The sequence below is a fragment of the Tauraco erythrolophus genome, chromosome Z (genome assembly GCF_009769465.1).
Source record: "Tauraco erythrolophus isolate bTauEry1 chromosome Z, bTauEry1.pri, whole genome shotgun sequence".
Classification (NCBI taxonomy): Eukaryota; Metazoa; Chordata; class Aves; order Musophagiformes; family Musophagidae; genus Tauraco; species Tauraco erythrolophus.
The window spans coordinates 16968452-16990265 of NC_141496.1; the positions used below are offsets into that span (position 1 = coordinate 16968452).

At 38.3% G+C, this 21814-nt stretch overlaps 1 protein-coding gene across 2 annotated transcripts in view; it reads right to left on the reverse strand.

The window, feature by feature from the left end:
- Window positions 1–21814, reverse strand: part of TTC33 (tetratricopeptide repeat domain 33) — a 57045-nt gene that overhangs the window by 18672 nt on the left and 16559 nt on the right. For both annotated transcript variants that reach the window (XM_086628925.1, XM_086628924.1), the window contains one exon: window positions 5769–5850. In XM_086628925.1, coding sequence (XP_086485051.1) covers window positions 5769–5850 — 82 coding nt within the window. The remainder of the gene's footprint in view (window positions 1–5768; window positions 5851–21814) is intronic.

Sequence of the window (21814 nt, forward strand, 5' to 3'; positions counted from 1 at the left end):
TTCAGAAATACTGAAATACATTTGTCCTACATCTGTTAAAATACAGATCTTTAAGAACTTACGATAAATATTTAAAGATTCCTGCTGTGCCATCAGCATATTTATCTGAGCTGTGTATTAAACAACGGAGTATTTAAAATGTTAAGTTTGCTGCTGAGAAAGGAAATACTAATGAACTGGCAAGCTGCTATATAACCCAACATAAGATTATCTTCATAAATGTAACAGGATACACAGATATTCAAGCCCTTGCAAAACACTCCATCCAATGTTAATTCTCAAAAGAAATTACTTCATGAGGAGACTTTTTCTCTCTGAAAAAGAATTAGTATAGACCATAAAGAATCTTCGCATATCGCAAGTCATAGAATCATAGAATGGTTAGGGTTGGAAGGGACCTCAAAGATCATCTAGTTCCAACTGCTGCCATGGACAGAGAAATCCTCCACTACACCAGGTTGCCCAAAGCCTCATCCAACCTGGCCTTGAACACTTCCAGGGATGGGGCATCCACAAATTCTCTGGGCAACGTGTTCCACTGCCTCACCACCCTCAATGAAAAAAAATTCCTTCCTTATATCTAATCTCAATCTGCCCTCTTTCAGTTTAAAGCCATTGCCCTTTGTCCTATCACTACATGCCCTCGTCAAAAGTCCCTCTTCAGCTTTCCTGTAGGCCCCCTTGAAGTACTGGAAGGCTGCAACACAATCACCCCAGAGCCTTCTCTTTTCCAGGCTGAACAGCCCCAACTGTCTCAGCCTGTCTTCATAGCAGAGGTGTTCCAGCCCTTGGATCATATTCGTGGCCCTCCTCATCCTTAACATGAATCACCACCTCTAGTATGTGACTCACGTACCAAGACAGGCAGATTTTCATAGGCCCAGCGGTGGCCAAGCCCTTACTGAAGCTGATGTACAATGTTCTTTGAAATGTGAAGCTACCAAAACTTTCTCATTTAGCTACACAATAATAGCTGCAGTATTTGTGCTGGTATGCTGGACTGGAATCATATAGTCAGCTTTAAGACAGTATCATTTAAATATTGACCACAATATTTTTGGAATGAACTACGTATTCCTAACCTGGCAGAAACAGATTTTTACAGCTCACATTAGTGCTTTTAAAAGTACAAAGGTATCAAATTACACATCATGCTAATAAACTTCCAGTAAGCCTAAGTCATACCACAAAAAAACATCTGTAATAGTTATTTGCGTGTACTGGAGAGATGTTACCAATTAAAGATTAGAGGTTTTGTTAAAAGGATTCAAGAAATTATTTTATAAATGCATATTTTGTACGTAAACTTTTCTTGTGTTCTCATTCACAGTGTAACAGAAGTGTTATGCAGTATCAGATAGTGGAAGCACAGGGAAAATGTGTAACTGCCCGGCACTGCTCTCCTCTTCACGAAAGAAAGTAAGCAAAGGCATGCTGGAGGCAGAGGCTTGGGTTCCTTTATTCTTCCAGCTTTCATTACTCTCCAATGGTTTCATTAGACAGGCAAAGACATTTTACAAGACAAATCAGAGTCACACAGCTGGTTTCTCAGCTCCTCCTGGTCAACAGGAAAGCTGTGTGCCTTATTCCTCCAACTCACCTTTTACCATTCAGCTGAATTACAGGGACTCAGGTGCTGACTAAGCAAACAGCCCTCAGTATTAAGTATTGCAGCTAGAGCACTGATTGAAGGATGTTGTAGTAAGCAACCGTTTGCCTAAGTCACTGTATCATAGCTTTGATCCTAGTAAGCTAACGTAATTCCTTGTTCTCCTGTTATTTCCACTGTGAAAATATTTAATTTTAATCTATTTCTATTAGAATACTTTGGGAGAGCTAGCTTAATTCCCCGTATTCACATAAGACCATAATAAAGAACTGTTACAAGAGAGCTATTCGTTAATTTGTCCCACTGAGCATAACTGTCCTTTTCAACAGCTTTCTCTTGACTTTAAGTCAAAAAAAGAAATTCTAATTGCAAAATAAAGGGTACTTCAAAAACATCCTGTGTTAAAGAGCCAGCATTGGACATGAACTATTTCCTTCCAACCTAGAAGAAATCCTACTAGGTGATCTGTTTTATTCAAAATAGAGCTAAATCTTTTAAACTACAGTAAAAAAAAAACTCTAGGACTCATACCATTTTCACGTCTTATCAGAATTTCTTTACAAGTGGAGTTAAAAATTAAATGCACAAATGTACAGCTACATAAGTTAACAACCTTTACAGCAACCTGGAAAGCTGCTTATTAAAGAATTCTATTATTCTGCCTCTTCCACAACTTCCAATACTTCCAACTTCCGATACTGCATATTAAGATTTGGAACTCCTTGGCACATAGCTCTGCAGATGCTAAAAGTTTACACAAGAGCAGAAAGTAATGAGACAAAACTGTTGAAGAAAAATCTCTCAAACACAGAGAAGTTTAGAAGGGCCAAAGCTTGCTGGAGGCTGGGCAAAGTCATGGAGGAAGTCCTGCTACATGCTTGTACCATTTGTATGACTCTTTCCCAGCCATCCACTGCTGGAAGTGGCTAGATAGATCATAGAATGGTTTGAGTTGGAAAGGACCTTAAAGATTATCTAGTTCCAACCCCCTGCCATGTGCAGGGACACTTTCCACTAGATCAGGTTGCTCAAAGCCTCATCCAACCTGGCCTTGAACGCTTCCAGGGATGGGTCATCCACAAGTTCTCCAGGCAACCTGTTCCAGTGCCTCACCGCTCTCAGAGTAAAGAATTTCTTCCCTCAAGTCTAGTCTGAATCTACTCTCTTTCAGTTTAAAGCCATTTCCCCTTGTCCTATCACTACATGCCCTTGTAAAAATTCCCTCTCCAGCTTTCCTGTAGGCCCCCTTGAAGTACTGGAAGGCTGCTATAAAGTCTTTTATTTAAGCTAGCATTGATGTAAAGACATCTAAATACAAGTAAATATTCAATGGAGCTTAAAAGTTTAAGATGTTTTGTTACCATAGAACTCTAGAAGTATGTAGGAGCCGGGCAGCTGCCTGTGTCGGGCCGGCGCCGCCCACGGAGAATGGCGGTGGCGGAGCCAGCTGGGGAACTCGGGGGCACCCCACTCCCGGGGTGCCCACTGGGCTGAGTTCACCTGGAGAGGACTGAGATCTGAGAGAAACAGCCACATCGACACCAGGTCAGTGAGGATGGAGCGGGAGGAGGTGTGCCGGAGCCGAGTTTCCCCTGCGGCTGATGGTGAGATAGCAGGCGGCCCCCTGCAACCAGGACGGCCTCGGTGGAGCAGAGACCCACTCGCAGCCCGTGGGGAGAAGATGCCTGAGCCTGAGCATGGTCGTGTTGGGACACACGACAAGGCAGAGAGGCATCTGAAGTCTGCGTGATGACCCACGCTGGAGCGAGTGGCTACAGCTCCCTAAGCATCCGAGACTGTGGTAAAGCCCACACTGGAGCAATCTGTGGGGAAGGATTGTTTCAAGTGGGCTGGACTCACGCTGGAGAAGTTTGTGGATTTTTCCTCATGGGTAGGGGACCCACTGGAGCAGGGGAAAAGGGTGTAAGGACTCCTCCTCCTTTAAGAAAGAGGCAGCAGTAACAACATGGGATGAACTGACCTGCACTCCCCCAGTCCCTGCCCCCTGTGCTGCTGGGGGGAGGAGGTAGAGCCGGGAGGAAAAGGAAGGGGGGGGGAAGGTGTCGGTTTTAAGATCTGGTTTTGTTTCTTTCTGTCCTCTCAAGTAATCGGTTTTTGTTTCCCTTCGTCCTTCTAAGTAATCATTAATAAACTGTTTTGCTTTGAGAAAAGCTCTGCCTGTTTTGCCCAGGACCATGGTTGGTGGGTGCTCCCTCTGTTCTTGTCTCAACCCTCAGTCCCTTTGGAGTTTTTTTTCTCTCCTCTCTACTTTACTGGAGAAGGAGAGACTGTGTGAGTTTTAGTTGCTGGATCAGCCTAAAACCACAAGGAGTAAATGCTAATATGCTATCTAAATAACATATAGATCGGATCCTAAGCATGGCCAAGTTAAGAGAAAGTGCCAGTGCAGAATTTCCATAAAGTTTGGACAACGTGCATGAAGAGATTTTTTTATTTTTTCTTTCTAAAAAGATATACACCTCCTGGTTTAGAAATTACAAAGAAATAATTGACTACAAATCTAGTCTGCCGAGAAGAAAGTGAAGAGAACAAATGCCTACTTTTCAGCATCATTTAGGCTATAGGATGAGAGAAATGCACTAGAAAAATTCAGCTATTTAGAGTAAAAACAACTACTGCATCTTATCACCAACACCATTCAAATTAACGAACCAAGTCAGAAATCAATCTCTCATACACAACCCTCCTTGAATCTTTCCTAACACAGTCTATCTGGATCCCTTATATACACTTGATATGTTGACAAAGCAATCCAACAATACACTTCTCCCAAAATAATTCAGGAAAAAAAAGCTTTAAAGCCATGAAGTTTTTCTCAAATCAAATAAGATCTAAACCTTCTGCAGCTATATAAAACCAAAGCCTCCTTCAGCGTTACTGTACTGAAATGAGCTTATGATTATTCAATGCATTATTCTGCAGAATCAAACTTTCTTCACTTCACAGACAACACAACTGTGAGGAGGAGATGTGATAGCATCCAGGAAAAAAAAAAAAAGCAGTCACCACACCTTGGAAAAGAGTCAGCTTTGCTTCATGGGTTTTGTTGGCGGATTTCTTGGGTTTGTATTTTTTTGTGGGTTTGTTTGGTTTGTTGTTTTGTCGGGGTTTTTTTTGGGTGGGGAGGAAGGAAAGGTTGTTTAATTTTTTATACAAGAAAAGAATTACAATAACAACTAAGATTTTAAAAATAAACAATATAGTAAGCTTCCTAAAAGTTACGTAACATATTCATTGAAGTACCATGATTTCACTTTCTCTTTTCCTATCTCCTAAATTCAGATGATGTATTTTTCAGCCATATTTTGAGTAGCTACCTTCCTAAAAATAATCCTTCCCATTCTAATCTATCCAGCTGGTTTAAAGAAGCCATACATTTCTTGTTCTCATGTTCAATCTAAATTAAAATCACTTTTGCAGAAGAGAGAATACAGGAGAAAAATATAATGTATTTTTGTACCTTTGCATACAGATGGAGACAAAAAGCTTCCCCATCCGAATAAAATAATGCATCCTGGTACTTTTGCCACCCAAGTCACGCAAAGACACGCTGAAATTACAATCTGATCTTACAAATTTAGTGAAATAGTGATGGCTGCAAGCCTTTTTCCTCAAAACTGCTTTAGAATAAAGGCTTAGATGAATTGACTAGTAAGTATACTCTGTTTAGTGCTTTTTTCCAAGACTAATTTATCTACGTAATACTCAATATGGAAACAGACTGGAGCATATCTTTTGCATACAGTATCCCTGTTTAATGTTCATAGTATTAAGTCAACTTTTTAGAAAAAATAGGCTTATTTTCAATGGTTAAATTTGCTAATTTATCACAATAAGGCTTTCTCTGCTTCTCCCAATATAATTTTTCAATATTCCAGTTGTTTTTTCTACATTGTACCGTCTTAATTCATGTCTAACAAAACATTATTTATTGTAATTGGCTAGGATAACAGCATTACTTTAATTCCTGTTAAAAGCTACCCTGTCGTGTTGGGAAAAATTAAAACTTGAAAAAAACATGAAAAGTCATGCTGTAGTTTACGTGCACAACAACTGCACAATGTTGCACAGTATCTGTTCACAAGCACAATGTTTTATTTTTTAATTTCTAAACTGAAAAAGAATTGTCATGCTTTACCTGTGATTTCATCTCATAAAGTGTAGCATCCTCTGGAGTTAACTGAAGTGCTTCATCCCACTTGTGAATAGCCTCTCGGTACCTGTAGTCAAAACAATATTACAGTCTCACTATATTTAAAGATAGTAGATATTTATATCCTGACATTGTCCTAAATAAAGTGCTATGGCATCTCATTAGTATTAATAATTTTTCTAACCACTTCCCTATAAGACATGCTGAACTGTTCTGAAGAACTGGCTGTTTGTTCTGACCAAATGGATGCTAAGTACTACTGTATAACTGGGCTCAACTGAATTTACAAGGCAACACAGGAAACTTATGGCAAAGCAACACCTTAAAACTAGAAATCTTGAACTGAGTCCAGTCCCCCTCATTGTCAAAATCATCCTTAGTCAGGCATAAAGAAATATAATCTGAACCCGACATGCCTTGCTACAGTCATCATTTAAATTTCTAAATTTTAGCCTAAAAAGGCTGAAATGTAGGACTTGCCCTCCTGCATTTCTATACTATAAGATACTAAAGACATCTGAGTAACTCTGGTATACAAACATAAGAAGGAAGTTGAAAGTAAACATTTACAACAAAATCACTCAACTTTGGGAAGGTATACAATAGCTTCATCATATACTGATTGCCCTTCCCTAGAGAACTGAAGAGCACAGAAGAGCTGAACAAAATAAAAAAAAAAGTATGTCTTTGTCTTGAACAAAGAGGTAAAACTTCGACAAATGCATACTAGGGTTCTGAACCATACTGAAGAACTCTAACAGCATAATAAGATGCAGTTACAGAGGTGCAGTCTTTCAACCCTGAAGGTGGCCTCAGATTAACATTAACGAGCCTGTGGGGTGCCACAAGTTCTATGAATCTGTTTCAAAATCCACCTTTGTTATGGAACTGCATAGGAACTCCTATATTTATATTACTTTCAATGCAAAGGTATGAAAACAGTTACTCTGGATAGATACATACACTGCAATTTTAATACAGTATAGATAAAACAAAAGTAATTTTCACACACACTTCATGTGGAAACAGTTTTCATCTTCCCCTACTCCCCATTCTTCCTTCCCTTTCCCTTCCCAGTTTTTATGTCCTCTAGCTTCTATTACACCTCCAGGTTTTCCAGAGCAGTCACATAAAGACTTCATTAAGTTCTGAACCAACTTGGAATAGAAGAACATTTTGTAAAAACAATGCAACTGAAGTCAAACTCTTAATACAATTCAGGTATTATTAGTTTGCAAATGACACTGATAAGTATGTTTAGCATTCAAATTAAACACCAAAGGATGTTTCAGTAATTTTTCACATTTCCTCAAAGTTTAGCCACCAGCTGTACGCTTGTCACCTCAGTTCATTCCCCATGGGCAGGTGCTCACGCTAATGGAAACATCACCACATTTTCTACGTGTGTCAGTAGAAGCACTAGGCTGTCATTTAGTCAGCAAGACTACTTTTTGAGTACAAGATAATAGTTTTGTTCCAGACCTAGCACACATGTAGTGCAATAAAACCTACGTGAGTAAGCAAGTCCTCAGCTCAGCTAGGTGATGTCCTGGCCACGCTGTAAGGCACAATATTGTAAGCGTGGCAAAACAGTTTAGAAAAAGACGATTTTGGAAAACAAAGCAAATACAGTAATGACATCCAGTAACCAGACAGCAAAGAACACTGGCATTCTGGAAACAGAAAGATACAAGACAAAAGGTGCATTTCAGGAATCTTCATGTTTACTTCTACAGAGGGAGACATCATTGCTCGAAGTGTCAATCTGAACCATATAAAAACTCATAGTGAGAACAAGCTACCTCTGAAGAGAGCACCAAATATAAGCAAATATTTCCCCCAAATCTTGTTGAGTTTTGCTGTCAATTTGTTAAGAGTCTGCCAACAGAATAAAGATGAGCAAGGGAAAAGAGGTTGTCCATTCACAGAAATGTTGTGCTATGTGTGTTCTGTGTATGAACAGTAAGTTACTCTGCCTGTGAGCCTCAGAAAGCGCCATCCAAGAAAAGTGATGGCAGAATGCAGGAATCACTTCCCAGGACTAAGAACAAAACAGAAGAGGGCTGGAGAAGGAATATTGTCTGCAGGTACACGCTGAACCACCTGCTCAAAAAGATTGACTGCTGACTACCAGTTTGCAGTGTGGAGACATCCACGCTGCTGTGAAATATTCATCTTTTCAGTGCATATACTTCCTTAAGAAGACAGTCTTATAAAACATGACTGTTCTATTTTTTTAACTACTCAGGAAAAAAAAAAAGTTTCCATTGGTCTTCCAGGAAACACTAAAGACATTGTTCTTATTAAGAGAAACTAAGCCATGTTCTTTGCTCTAGTAACGCAAATTCAGGAAAAAATTCCTTTCTATATAGATAGTCCATTAATCAAAGAATTTTCTGCCTCATTCTTTCAAAGGAAAAGTTTATATACTGTACTAAATATCAAATGCCTTATTGAAAAAGTTGCCTGGGGACATAAGATACAGTTGTAAAGCCAATGTTCCAGTAAATGTTTTAGGAAAACCATAAACCTTGGCTGAAATTAAGTGAGTGAAATTGAGTGAAATTAAGTGACAGGAGTAGTGTCGTAAAATAGTTAAAAAATAGATCATTTTACAGTCTCTCAGTATTTTTTTTGAGCTGAACTGTATAGGACTTTTACCATTATAATGAGAGGGAAAAGCAAAATTTTAATATGACATCTGCTTTGGGTTTAATTAACACAAGTTTAATGAGCATTCCATTTGCTATTCCATATCTTTTCTCAGCAAGTAAATAAGCTCACATACAGTTGAGTGCCGAGCAGGTTAACAAGCTCTTAACAAGCTTGTATGCATCAGCTCAACTGCAAAAACTGCCATGTCATGGCTGGCAAAATTGAAGTAGCCAATTTTAGTTTAACGCTCTTCCACTGAACTCTTCCTGAACTTCTTCCCATATGCTTAATATGGAGAGCACACATGTTCAGAATACATGCTATGGCACAGCTGATGCACAGTAACATGCCTTTGAATGTTATGTCCCTTCAGAAAAAGGGATATGAAACCTAGCACTTCAAAAATTAAAATAACTTTAATCAAAAATAACATCTCTTAAACAAGAATGAGTGTCAAAAATCGCAGATCCACCCACTGATGATGCTAGAAATCCTCTTCAGAATCCTCTGATATTTATCAAAGTGGAGATTACTCCCAAGCACCAGTTGGCTGGGGGCCTGCTGACCAGAAAGCAGCTTTGTGGATGAAAGACTTGGGAGTCCTGAGGACAAAAAGTTGACTATGAGTCAGCAATGTGCCCTTGCAGCAAAGAAGCCCAAGAGCATCCTGAGCTGCCTCAGCATCACCAGCAGACAGAGAGGTGATCTACCTCATCTCTGGTGAGATCACATCTGGAGTGCTGTGTCCAGTTCTGAGCTGCCCAGTATGAGAGATATGGACATACTTGAGTGAGTCCAGCAATGGGCCATGAAAATAAGGGCTTGGAGCATCTGTCATATAAGGAGAGGCAGAGAAAGATGGGACTAAGCAGCCTGGAGAAGGGAAGGCTCAAGGGAAATCTCATCAAAGTGTAAAAATACTCTATTTGGAAGGGGGACAGGGAGTAAAGATGGAAACACACTCTTCTCAGCTATGCCCAGTGACAAGACAAGAAGCAACAGGCACAAATTAAAGCACAGGAAATTTTGTTTAAACATAGCTCCATCATTAGAAGTATCTAAAACTCAACTAGACAATGTCCTTCGCAACTTGCTCTAGTTGACTTTGCTTTGAGCAGAAGTTGGAATAGAAAATCTTCTGGGGTACCTTAGGATTATAACGATACTGAGACATCAGCAACTTCAGTGATACATGATTTAAGATGAAATATTATTCTCTCTTGACTAAATGAAAACAAATTTTAAGCAAAATATAATCTTACAACAGACCCATTAATTTTTAGTACAAAAACTAATGTAGCAGTAAAGAAGTCACAGAATATTAATAATGGGCATATCTTGATTTTATAGCATATCAAATTAGTATTTCCAGCAAAATTAAAACCCTAATACGTACATACATTGTAACCAAACATCTAAACTCGAGTAATATAAAGCATTTTTAAGATTATCGTATCTTGAAGAATTGAATTACTATTTATGTGAGTATAGACATATAGCATACTTTATCTGCTCCCAGTGATTTCAGTAAAATAGTACACGTCACTACAAAAAATAACACAACTATAACCAGAACTTATCGTTTTCTCCACTTTATTGCAACACCATAAAAAGGAATAAATTATTGAGAACTGGATACAACTACGATGGCTTCAGTGTTTAAAATTTGATGGATCTTGCCAATTTTTATTTAACAGCATATGAAATCCTATAGCTCCCCTGAAGTACTAAAACTGCTCTCTTCAGATGTGCTACTGACCATCTGGGAGCTATACAGATTTGGCACATTTTACTACAGCTTGCTAAACTTTTGAAACAAACATCTCATGCTTACACTTCACTTTGATCACCACTTCTGGGAAAACAGGATCTCTTGAACTCTTAAGCAAAATCATTAAAACAAATTCATGTTTCCATTTAAAAAAATATTTAATTAAAGTCTTCCAGGTTAAAAAAACAAAACAAACAAACAAAAACTTCTACAAATTACAGAGAGACCAGTTTTTGAATCACACATACATATAGTGCTAAAAACCATCACTGCAGATCATGCAGGATCTAGAGTCCTGTAGCTTTACTCTGACAGGCTTGCCACAGCTGATGCTTCAGGAACAGATTAAGGCAAGGCATGCTCAGAGTGACAGTGAAAATATCAAGAGATGAGATGGCTCCAAATTCAGACAAAATGAGACAGGCCTGCAAGAGAGAGGCCGATCACAGGAGTACAGTGTCAGGAGATGGATGAGACAACTCCCGGGAATTCTTACAGACTTGGAGGGATACTCCTACAATCAGATGTTACAGGAGGATGAGGAAAAACACAGATGGAGCTAAGGAAGGGAAGAGGAAAACAACATTTTAAAAAACAATATGGCTAATTGTCAAATATTCATATCATAGAGGATGAACATGAATGGTCTGTGGCCACCAGAAACACCAGCTAGAACAATTTTTATCTAGTGTAGAGTCAAATTCAGACTTTGGTGGAAGCTAGAGAACAAGAACACTAGCCAGTAATTACACAGAGTATATAAAACGGAAAGAAATAAAAAGCAAAGTTTAAGTTGATTACAGGAATATACTTCCCTTTTTAAGCTGGGAGATGATGCAGGACTGGACTGTGGGAGAAAAGATTCAAAGAACAGGTGAAGGAGGATTGTAGAAAGGATGAAGGAGAATGAAAATAACATAGCTTTTTAGTCTTTAAAAACTTCAGAGTCCTGCAACCCAGCTAAGTTTTTTACAGTAAAATACATCCCCTCCTAGGGTGGGGAGGGAGGTGTATGGCACTTTAAAGAATCATCTAGAGAAGAACAGTGTGCAGGTACAGGCGAAAGGAAATTGTTTGCTGAAGTGTGCACAGAAAATCCTTGTCCACAGTTAGTACCATGGATCTAACATCATTAGCACATCTAGCCTCACTGGTTACCTTCACAAGATTGGTAGACCTTTAAACACATGAAGTACAATAGTAAACGTTCTTCTGAAGTCTTAGCAACTCCACAATTATGTTTTTTTATTGCAGACAATTCTGACACTATTGATGAATCACCATTACTGCAGCTCAAAACCATAGCTATTTTATGGTAAATGAAGTGTCATATGTTACTTCCGATTATGGAGGTAGAAAGTTAAAACCAACTGCTTTACTGTCTACTAAAACTTCCAATAAAATGTTTTAATTTAACAGGCTGATTTAGGTATGGTCACACCAATTACCACAGGTGAAGAAGTGCATGGGAATTCTTCAATGGCACCTGACCACATCCATGTCCTTGCCCCACAGGACGGGGAGAGAAACACAAACAAACTTGCTGTAACTGCCGTTCAAGTAGGTGAACTATACTGGATTTACCACAGGGCAAAACAACATGCACATAGCTAATGCACATAATTTCAAAGCGTAAGTATTCAGAGTTACTATTCTTGCACATTTTAGACCTCTCAATATCAGGTCATTGACACTTGGACACTACAGTGAAAATAAGTCGCATTTATACAGCAGAACCTTTTCCTATACAGCAAATACAAAGTTCTGTTACAAGTCAATCAGCTGAATACGCCACAAAATTAAATAGCTACACAAATATTTCAAAGAGACTAAGCTCACTTACGAACTTCCACAGAGGAATAGATGGGAAATCCCATTTCATCACATGCCAAAAGCAATCACCACAAGATCTAAACCACAAGATCAAGTTTTTAACATAAGTTCCACTTCTCATTTTCCTAATTTTTATCTCAGCCACACATGTAAATATGGACACTTTTTATCATTGCATCTATTAGGCAAATACAGTTTTGAAACTACCTTTGGAAAAGAAAAGGTATGAAATCCAACACTGGAGAAAGATGATCTCATAACTAATACCCAGTAGCGAAAGCCACAAAATCAGGGTTCTGATACTGTCTCTGACAGCGACATTCTCTCTCACATGGGAATAACATTTAATGTCCTTGCATATGAAATGAAAAAGTAATCTCATAAAAAAATCACTCACTACTACTTCACAATTATTTTATTGAGACCCAAGAACAGAATATACTGCAGTAAATAATTTTAATGACAAATGACCGAGTAGCTGCTGCAACAGAGCACTAGATAATAATGAGGAGTGAACAGTGCCTACACTTGACAGTCTGCCATAAAATGTCTTTCGCAAATACATTTTATATTGAATTGTGAGCTGAGGACCCTGCTGCCTTTGACTTATTATATACTCTTCTTTACAATCTGGTGAATCACTGATTCATGGTCCACTCCACTCAGACACTGCCCTTATCTGTAAGGAGACAAGAAAACAGGCAACACAAATGCAACACCTCTGGCTGCTAATGAATTCTCTTGCTGCTAACTGAATGACCACTTCGTTCCTATGCCTTGTGCACTGGTGCTATCAGTGTGCATGGTTTCAGGGCTCTGTCCTCAAAGAGGGCTTTGAAAAGCGTGTACGTGCATATGCTTGTGTTTAGTCTTCAAACATGAAATAATTACTTCAGCTCTGACTAATATAGAATTATACAGGTAATTAATAAGCACTGGTTGAAGCAAGACTAAAGCACATATTTTTCTTTTTAAAAAATATTTATATTCATGAAAAACCCAAATGACTTGTGTACTACCAAACAAAACGTCAGTGAAGCATGTCAATCACATGCAAAATCCTAGACACTGAATGCTCTACAGTTTTGTTTCTGGCCTTGCTGCAGAATCTCCCTGGACCTGGCACTGCTACTTTGTATTTTTTCTCTGAAAATATGGATTTGATATAAAACTCACATAACAGAGGAATTTACTTATCTGCAATAAGATTACATCATGAAGACTATCAGAAGCTCAAAAGAAATACCCTGCTAATCTCAAAAGACTTTTTTATCTTTGCAAATGACCCTACTGCTCAAAAGAATCAAAATGAATGTAAATTTATCTGACAAGTTCAGGCTAATTTAAATTATTTGTGGTAGTATTAAGACCTTTGTAGTGTAATTTGTAAGCGAGAATGGTTAATAGCACAAGTTCTCTCTACAAGCTGTTAACTTAGACACCAGGGTATTATTCAGAGTGGAGGAAGAAAATTGGAAGAATTTATTACTCTTCCTTCAATTAAGTGGTGGTTTTGCTGGTTTAGTTTTGTCATGAAAACCACAAGCCCCTCCTGTCTCTGACAGCACATCTGATTAACTACAGAAATATTAACAGATAGATTGCAGTGAGAAATATTTAGATTTTTACCATGTAAAAGTTAAAAACTACAGTATGGATAAATGTTTGACCTTAAGGATGAGTCACAAGCAATAAGCTCTTTCCACCTGTATTCTATTAACACACAACTCTCAAGTAATTACAAAACAGATCATAAAGAAGTGTGTAAAAATACACTGTGAAAGATCTTAATTCAGCAGACAGTGAGCAATATTTGAGAACTTTACAGACAGGAAAACCTTTTACCTGTATTTCTCCAGTATCAATAGTTGCAAGTTATGTAACATATCTGTTTGTCTTAAACACACAGCAGAACAATCATCTTTGTGTTTAAAGACAGTGCTAACAATAGAGTTGTTGATACAGAGGAAATAATGGTTATATTCACATATACTGTAAGTCATATTAGAGTGCTTAAAACCAGAAATTGTCAAGACTTTCCACACCATTAAGACATATACTCTCATCAGAGAACATTTAGTATGTCGTACAACTATGTGTTCATTTAAGAGCCTTAAAAAGAACAAATATGAATTACAGACATACAAATAAAAAAAGACTATCCATTTTCAAACGCTTTCAGGTTCAACATTAGTCTCAGATAAGATGACAACCGGTAAAAAAGAAAACACCTAAGGAACCCTCTACGGGGTCTAGAAGCTGCTTTGCAACAATCTATAAACACGGAGTACTTTGTTAAATCCAAGCCTTGTAGTTTAACATAACATAATTAAAATCAGGTATTGACTGTCACATTACAGGTGAAAGCTCTGTAGAAAGCCAAAATGAGCAGTGCCAAATAGGACCAAAACTGAGGTTTACACAGGGAAATTCAAGTCAAGAACAGGAATACAAGTTTTATTACTCCTGAACCTGCCATTTGATTATTTATAAGAACAGCCTGTCATAACCTTACAAGTTTCAAAATAAAAGTTGTTTCAGTAAAAGCAATTCTCTATTTTATTATCCTAAAAAAAAGCTGCAAATTAATATAAATCAAGTATCAGTATTGCAATAGTTATAACATTTTAAGTAGTCACAGTGAAGTAATGTATTTTTATTGCTGAAATGAAGTTTTAAATACAAAGCTTTAGTTCCTCAAAATAGTTTCAACAGTAGTTCCTCTGAAAGCAGCAGGAAGAAAAATGTAGAAGAAAAACTATTATGCCGCATTTGAAGCAATTTTGAAGTTGTATTCCATTCTTCAGAATTATTTGTTCCGATAGCCTTTAGAAATATCGTAGTAGAGCCAGAATGATGGGTACCATCTGTTTTCTTCTTAGTTGAGTAGACACTTAATCCTTTTAATTATTTGTCCACAGATGGCTGACTGCTCTGTCTCTCTTACCTCATGTTATGTTCCTACTGGTTCTCAGAAATCAGTCATAGAAACTAGGGCAAGAAGTCAAAAGCTGTCAACAGGACCACAAAAAAGCACCAAAAAAATTTCTGGGATTTAAATACCAGTATTTCTCTAAGTTTCTCAAAATGACTTATTGCCAAAATATGCTCAAGGGTAGGGTATTAACAGGGCAAAACATTTTGGGAGAGAGATACATAAAAAGCAATAATCTGTCTGCTCACATTCTATTCTGAGCAGTTCCATTTCAGTTGACATGCTCTTATTAACTGTACTAAATAATGTCATTCCCCTTCGTTTTCTTTCCCTCTATTCCTTCTTTACGACATCTGCTGATGTTGACATCACAGAGCAATACTGACAGAAGTTATATAAAAAAACAGAGCGAAAGAGGTAAAGACAGAGGAAACATAATATATATGGCATTTTGAGATGTAAAGGGCAATTTTAATTTATTTTTCATTAAATTACCAATAAATTAAGTAGACAGGTACCCTACAAACCTCCCCACATAGCTGAAACCAGTAGAAAGTACCAATGTAAAAAGACTATAAAGTACCAATGCAAGTACTAATCAGCAAAAAAAACATTGAGTCTCGTGAAATATAGATGTGCAATAAACAGTATGACTTATCTACAAGGACATAATATACATAAATACAGATTGTACGGGGACGGGATGTCACCATCCAGAACTAAAGGAATGTATCAGACAATTCTAAATCCCCAGATGACCAACACGCAAATCACGCATATAAAAGCGGCAAGAAGAGCAGAACTCTCACTACCAGCACTGCAGAGACAATGAGTGGTGAGTCTTAGTAGGCAAAAATTTTCTATAAAGGGGCAGATGAAGCAATTTTGTGCACCAATTTCCACGACAGAGCTAGTTAGTCACTTAAAATGCTGTTATGCTTCCACTGATAAGCAACTTTACAAGAACCGACAGATTCAGACGATGATGATTTCTGTTGGCTGTGTGATTTTGCATACACACAGTATTGCCTATCGATATAGAGTTCAACCAGTTCTTGCTGTTACTATCTCCTTCAAATTTTCCCCATAGCACAGCAGGAGATGCAAAATAAAACATTCAAGATTCAACAGAAGATCAATATTTCAGACGTTTTTATCTACATTAATTACTGGATAGGAATACTTAAGTTATTTATTCCACAGTATCCTATGCTTCTGAATCCTAACTTATAAACTTAATTCTTCCTCTTATTTTATGACTCAAATTCTATGCTCTGCCTAGCAGGGAACATCTACAAAGAATATTTTGAGTTCTGGAAGGGCTCCCTTTCCATTAAACTACCCATAGATTTACAACACACTTCCAGAAAAGTAAACAGGACAGCAGACACTAGTTTGTTGCAATAATGCACACAGCTGTAGTGCATCTGCGAACTCGCAGATACCTTCTTTTGGAGAAAAAAAAAAAAAAAAAAGGAAGTAATCAAAGCTTGATAAGCGTCAGTGTGTATCTGAAGAAGGATCCAGGGCTCAATTAATTATAAAAATATGCCCTTCAATGTATATTCCTTACTACCTTCTCTCTTTAAACATTAGGTTGATCTCATCATTAAATAAGCATAATTAAGTCTGGTTTGCAAAAGCCTTATCTCTCTACTAATCCTTTTCCTGGATTTAATGAAAGCTATCATCCACAAACTCTAAGAGCGCCAATAAACTTATTCTCCAGCTTTGCTTGGTATTTGAAACTTCTCTCTCAAGCTCAATTTATTATCAGAAGATGATGACCAAAACTAAGCAACTTGCACACCCTCACAATCAGTTAAAATATATTCAAAAACTATAAGTTACCAGGAAAAAAAAGCCAGATTTCTGATTCTTACACAATGCTCCATGTAATAGCTGTCTATATTGGTAATCTATATCAAACTTCCTTAGGTTTTATGACAGCAATTTATTCTGTAAATTATTAGAGCATTTTCATATTTATGATTCTAATTTTAGTACTCATTTCTTTCATTCTGTATGTCAATAACACTTCTCAAGTTTTTTCCAGTATTGCTTGGAATTCCTTTCTCACTTTGAATCCCACAAAAGAAATCAGCTACTAAAATAAATAATTTCTGAAACCTTGTTCATTCAACTCCAGCCACAAGACAGTAGTATTGGAATTCTGCCACATATTTGTAGAGTCATTCTAAGTGAGTCCTCAAAAGTTATTCTGCACTCTTCTCACCTCAGCCTACCTTCTTGCCTGTGCTTTGCACCTGTATAAAAGCTTTTGCTTCTTAGATCAAATCAACAGCCTAATCCAGGTTACTATCTGTCCAAACATCAGTTTATAGAATCATAGAATCGTTAGGGCTGGAAGGGACCTTCAAAGGTCATCTAGTCCATCCCCCCTGCAAGGAACAGGGATATCTCCAACTAGATCAGGTTGCTCAGGGCCTCGTCCAACCGGGCCTTGAACGTCTCCAGGGATGGAGCATCCACCACCTCTCTGGGCAACCTGTTCCAGTGTTCTACAACTCTCATGGTAAAAAATTTTTTCCTAATATCCAATCTGAATCTACCTCCCTCTATTTTAAAACCATTACCCCTTGTCCTATCACAACTGGCCCTCCTGAACAGCCTCTCCCCATCTTTCTTGTAGCCCCCCTTGAGGTACTGGAAGACCGCTATAAGGTCACCCCGGAGCCTCCTCTTCTCCAGGCTGAACAGCCCCAACTCTTTCAGCCTGTCCTCATAGGAAAGGGGCTCCAGCCCTCTTATCATCTTCGTGGCCCTCCTCTGGACCCTCTCCAACTGGTCCATGTCCTTCTTATGTTGGGGGCTCCAGAACTGGACGCAATACTCCAAACGAGGTCTCACGAGGGCAGAGTAGAGGGGGAGAATCACCTCCCTCAACCTGCTGGCCACGCTCCTCTTGATGCAGCCCAGGACGCGGTTGGCCTTCTGGGCCGCAAGAGCACATTGCCGGCTCATATTGAGCTTCTCGTCCACCAGTACTCCCAAGTCCTTCTCAGGGCTGCTCACGATCCATTCTCCGCCCAGTCTGTATTTGTGCCTGGGATTGCCACGACCCAGATGTAGGACCTTGCACTTGGCCTGGTTAAACTTCATGAGGTTGGTACGGGCCCACCTCTCCAGCCTGTCGAGGTCCCTCTGGATGGCATCCCTCCCTTCCAGTTTGCTTTATAACACCAAACAGCTCCTCAGTGTAATTCTCCATTTGGCAACAAAAACACAAAGAAAGCAGCTTTATTTAGGTAGCAATGATACTACTTTATTGTAATAGTTTCACATGATAGACAGATTTCAACAACTAAAGTATATATGCCAATGATATCCTGGGCTGCATCCAAAGCAGCGTGTCCAGCAGGTCGAGGGAGGGGATTCTGTCCCTCTACTCTGCTCTCATGAGACCCCACCTGGAATACTGTGTTCAGCTCTGAAGTCCCCAACATAAGAAGGACATGGAGCTGCTGGAGCGAGTCCAGAGGAGGGCCACAAAGATGATCGGAGTGCTGGAGCACCTCTGCTATGAAGACAGGCTGAGAGAGTTGGGGCTGTTCAGCCTGGAGAAGAGAAGGCTCCGGGGTGATCTTATAGCAGCTTTCCAGTACTTAAAGGGGGCCTACTCGAAAGCTGGAGAGGAACTTTTTGCAAGGGTATATGGTGATAAGACAAGGGGCAATGGATTTAAACTGAAAGAGGATAGATTTCAATTAGATATAAGGAAGGAATTTTTTACAATGAGGGTGGTGAGGCACTGGAACAGGTTCCCCAGAGAAGTTGTGGATGCCCCATCCCCGACAGTGTTCAAGACCAGGTAGGATGAGGCTTTATAAAATCATAGAATGGTTAGAGTTGGAAGGGACGTTAAAGATCATCTAGTTCCAACCCTCCTGCCATGGGCAGGGACACCCTCCACTACACCAGGCTGCTCAAAGCTTCATCCAGAAGTAGAAAGGTATGGTTCTTTGTCTAAAACCTTTGACTTATGGTATTTAAACACCATACTAGAAAACTGAGCATGGCATTATAAATACTGTGATTCTTCTCTGAAGATTGGGGTGGATGCACTGGTCACGCAAATGATTGTAGTAAGAAAAATGTATAATGTCTATCACCTATTTCATATACATCACACAGTTTACCAAAAGTGTTTGGCAGTATACATAAACAATTTTGTTGTGTTACGACTCTATTTGCACCTACCTCCCAGGTACTACTCAAATTAGAGAGGATAACTGCTCTGCAGATAACACATTTGCACAATCCCTTACAAGCTAAGGAAGAGTAATTTGTTCAAGGTCCAGAGACAGAGTGAGAGAAGCATTAGACTCATTCTGAAGGAGAAGAACATTTTAAAAGTATAAAAACTTAAATGTCTAACCTACAAGTAAAAATACATCTATCGACCTCCATTTCAAATCGTTAAGTGCAATACATTAACAGTAACACACAGGCAACGACTACATAACAATACCACATAAAAGAAAGAACTTGTCTCCACTTCTCATGCTGTTTGGCCACTTACTGTAATACATGTTTTCCTGCCTGTTTTGGTCAAAGCATTTGAGAATCAGATCGAAGCCAGCAACCAGAAAGAAGCTATTTTCCACCTAGGCTTCTTCTCCAGAGCAGTGACAAACTGGTACTCCGAGTTAGCTCCTCTCATGGTGAAACAACAAAATGAGAACATTGCAAAGAGGCAGAAACGAGAGGGCAGGAGAGCTGGGTCACACTGACCCTGCTGAAATCAGCTTAACCAGTGATGGAACTGCAACGTTTGGCTAGATACTTGACTTGTAAACAACCAAAGCCAGGTAGCATGTATACCATGTATACTTGCTTTCAATTAACTCAGCCCTGATATAATTTAACAACAGTCTACAAAATGACTAAACAGTTAACTCCCACGTAAATAAATGAACAGGACAAAAAGCAATAGAGAAAGTCAAGATCCACAACACATTAAATTTTTCTTAATTTGATGACCACATGTTAGTGTACAAGACACTTGTAAACAATTAGCAGTCCTATGAGATCAAATATTTCCACAAAGAAAAAAGAGAATGTACCACTCTTGATTTTCTCCACCTATTTGAACTAACCCTTCAAAAGACCTGACTGATCAAGGCGCTATTCCTAAAGAGTTTTTCTTCTGAGCCTGTACTGCCAAGCATCCTTTCCAGTTTTAAAGATACTTTCACAATATGCCGTTAAGACATGGAGGACACCCTTAAGGGAACTAGAAAACAAGCTCACATGCTACAAAAACCAAAATCTTTGTAACAAAACACATTGCTGTACCCTAATTCTTTAGAAAACTCCTGATACAAATGCCGAGAGGCAATTATGATCCCTTAAACTCAGCACATTTTAATTTTAGAAGATACAGACAATAGGTGCATATCATGTTCAATGAGGATCGTGCAAGGGATATTGAATCACTGTTTCAAAATCAAATTCCAGGAACCATAAAGACAGTAAAAACAAAGGGGGTGGACAAGAATATTATCTTTGTTGGCAACAATAACTAGGCTTTGTTTAAGAGCAACTGGACAAAGGTAGTACATTAGAAAACCACTTTATTTTTTTCCCCTGCAGCTTCCTCGATGAAGAGAAATAATACTATGAAAAAATAATTTCTAAATGTAAAAGTTTTATTATTCAAGTAAGAGCAACTAGGTATATCCAACAGTAGATCTGGACAATAAACAAAACCACAAAACTGTAACTTTAAAAAATTAAATACATTCATATTTTACAGTATCCAAGTCGCAATACACAATGGCATTAAAATAGGGAATCCTGGACACTGTGACCGCAGCACTTCAGCAGAGCAACTCTGGCAAGTGTCTGTCAAGAAAACGATGTGAAAAAGGCCCTAGGTTGTATTTCTCTGTAAAAACTGCTTAGATTATTAACGCAAATTACCAGATTTTGCTAAATTGTTTTATACTATGTAATAAATAATAGCATTCTCTACATTTAAAAGCAGCATAATTAGAATGTCTAACTGAAGTTATGGGCAAAATCTCCTAGCTCAAGTCAGAAACACGTTCTTTAACTTCTAGGTAGACTTTTGCATTGTTCACATTAATCTCCAGCCACCATCTACCAGCACAGACCTGGCAGCAGAAATTGGTTTCTGCAGGTCAGCAGTAGTGCTGTGTTTTCTGCCACCCTGTCTACTATTTTAAAAATTGCCCCCTGTCCCAGCCAGTTTGTAACAGTAATAAACAGCAAGAGAAAAGGAATGACGACAGTTTCGGAGATCATCTCTGAAAACAAACAAGCCAGTCGTGAGAGAAACTTGCAGTGAAGCACTTCATGTCAACAAAACACTTAAGAGGAAATGAAAATGCACAAGGTGCACTCTGCTGTATATACTCACTATCCCTCATATGCAGCAAAAGGTTTTAAGTGTTGCTCAGAAAAAAACATCTCAAAGGCTGCATGGCATACATACATCAGATTAAAAGAAAATCAGACTGTCAAAAGAATAAAGTAGAAAAAGGTAAAAAGAGTAATTAACTCTACTTGTGTATAACTTACAAGACTAGAAATATGCCAGCACATGTGCTTTCACATATTTAATTATTTTTTATAAGCATAGCTATGCTAATGAGTGATAAAAATTAAAAGTAAAATATTGTCATAATAAGTAACAAAAATAAAAATAAAAAATAATATTTTTATATATTATTTATTTACAGTCCATTATTCCATGTAGTTCCTTATAGGTCCTAAAGTAGTGCTACAGAGTTATTTTGGGATTAGATGCAAATATTCTGTTTGGTCATAAAAGAAAGCTGTCTGAATAAA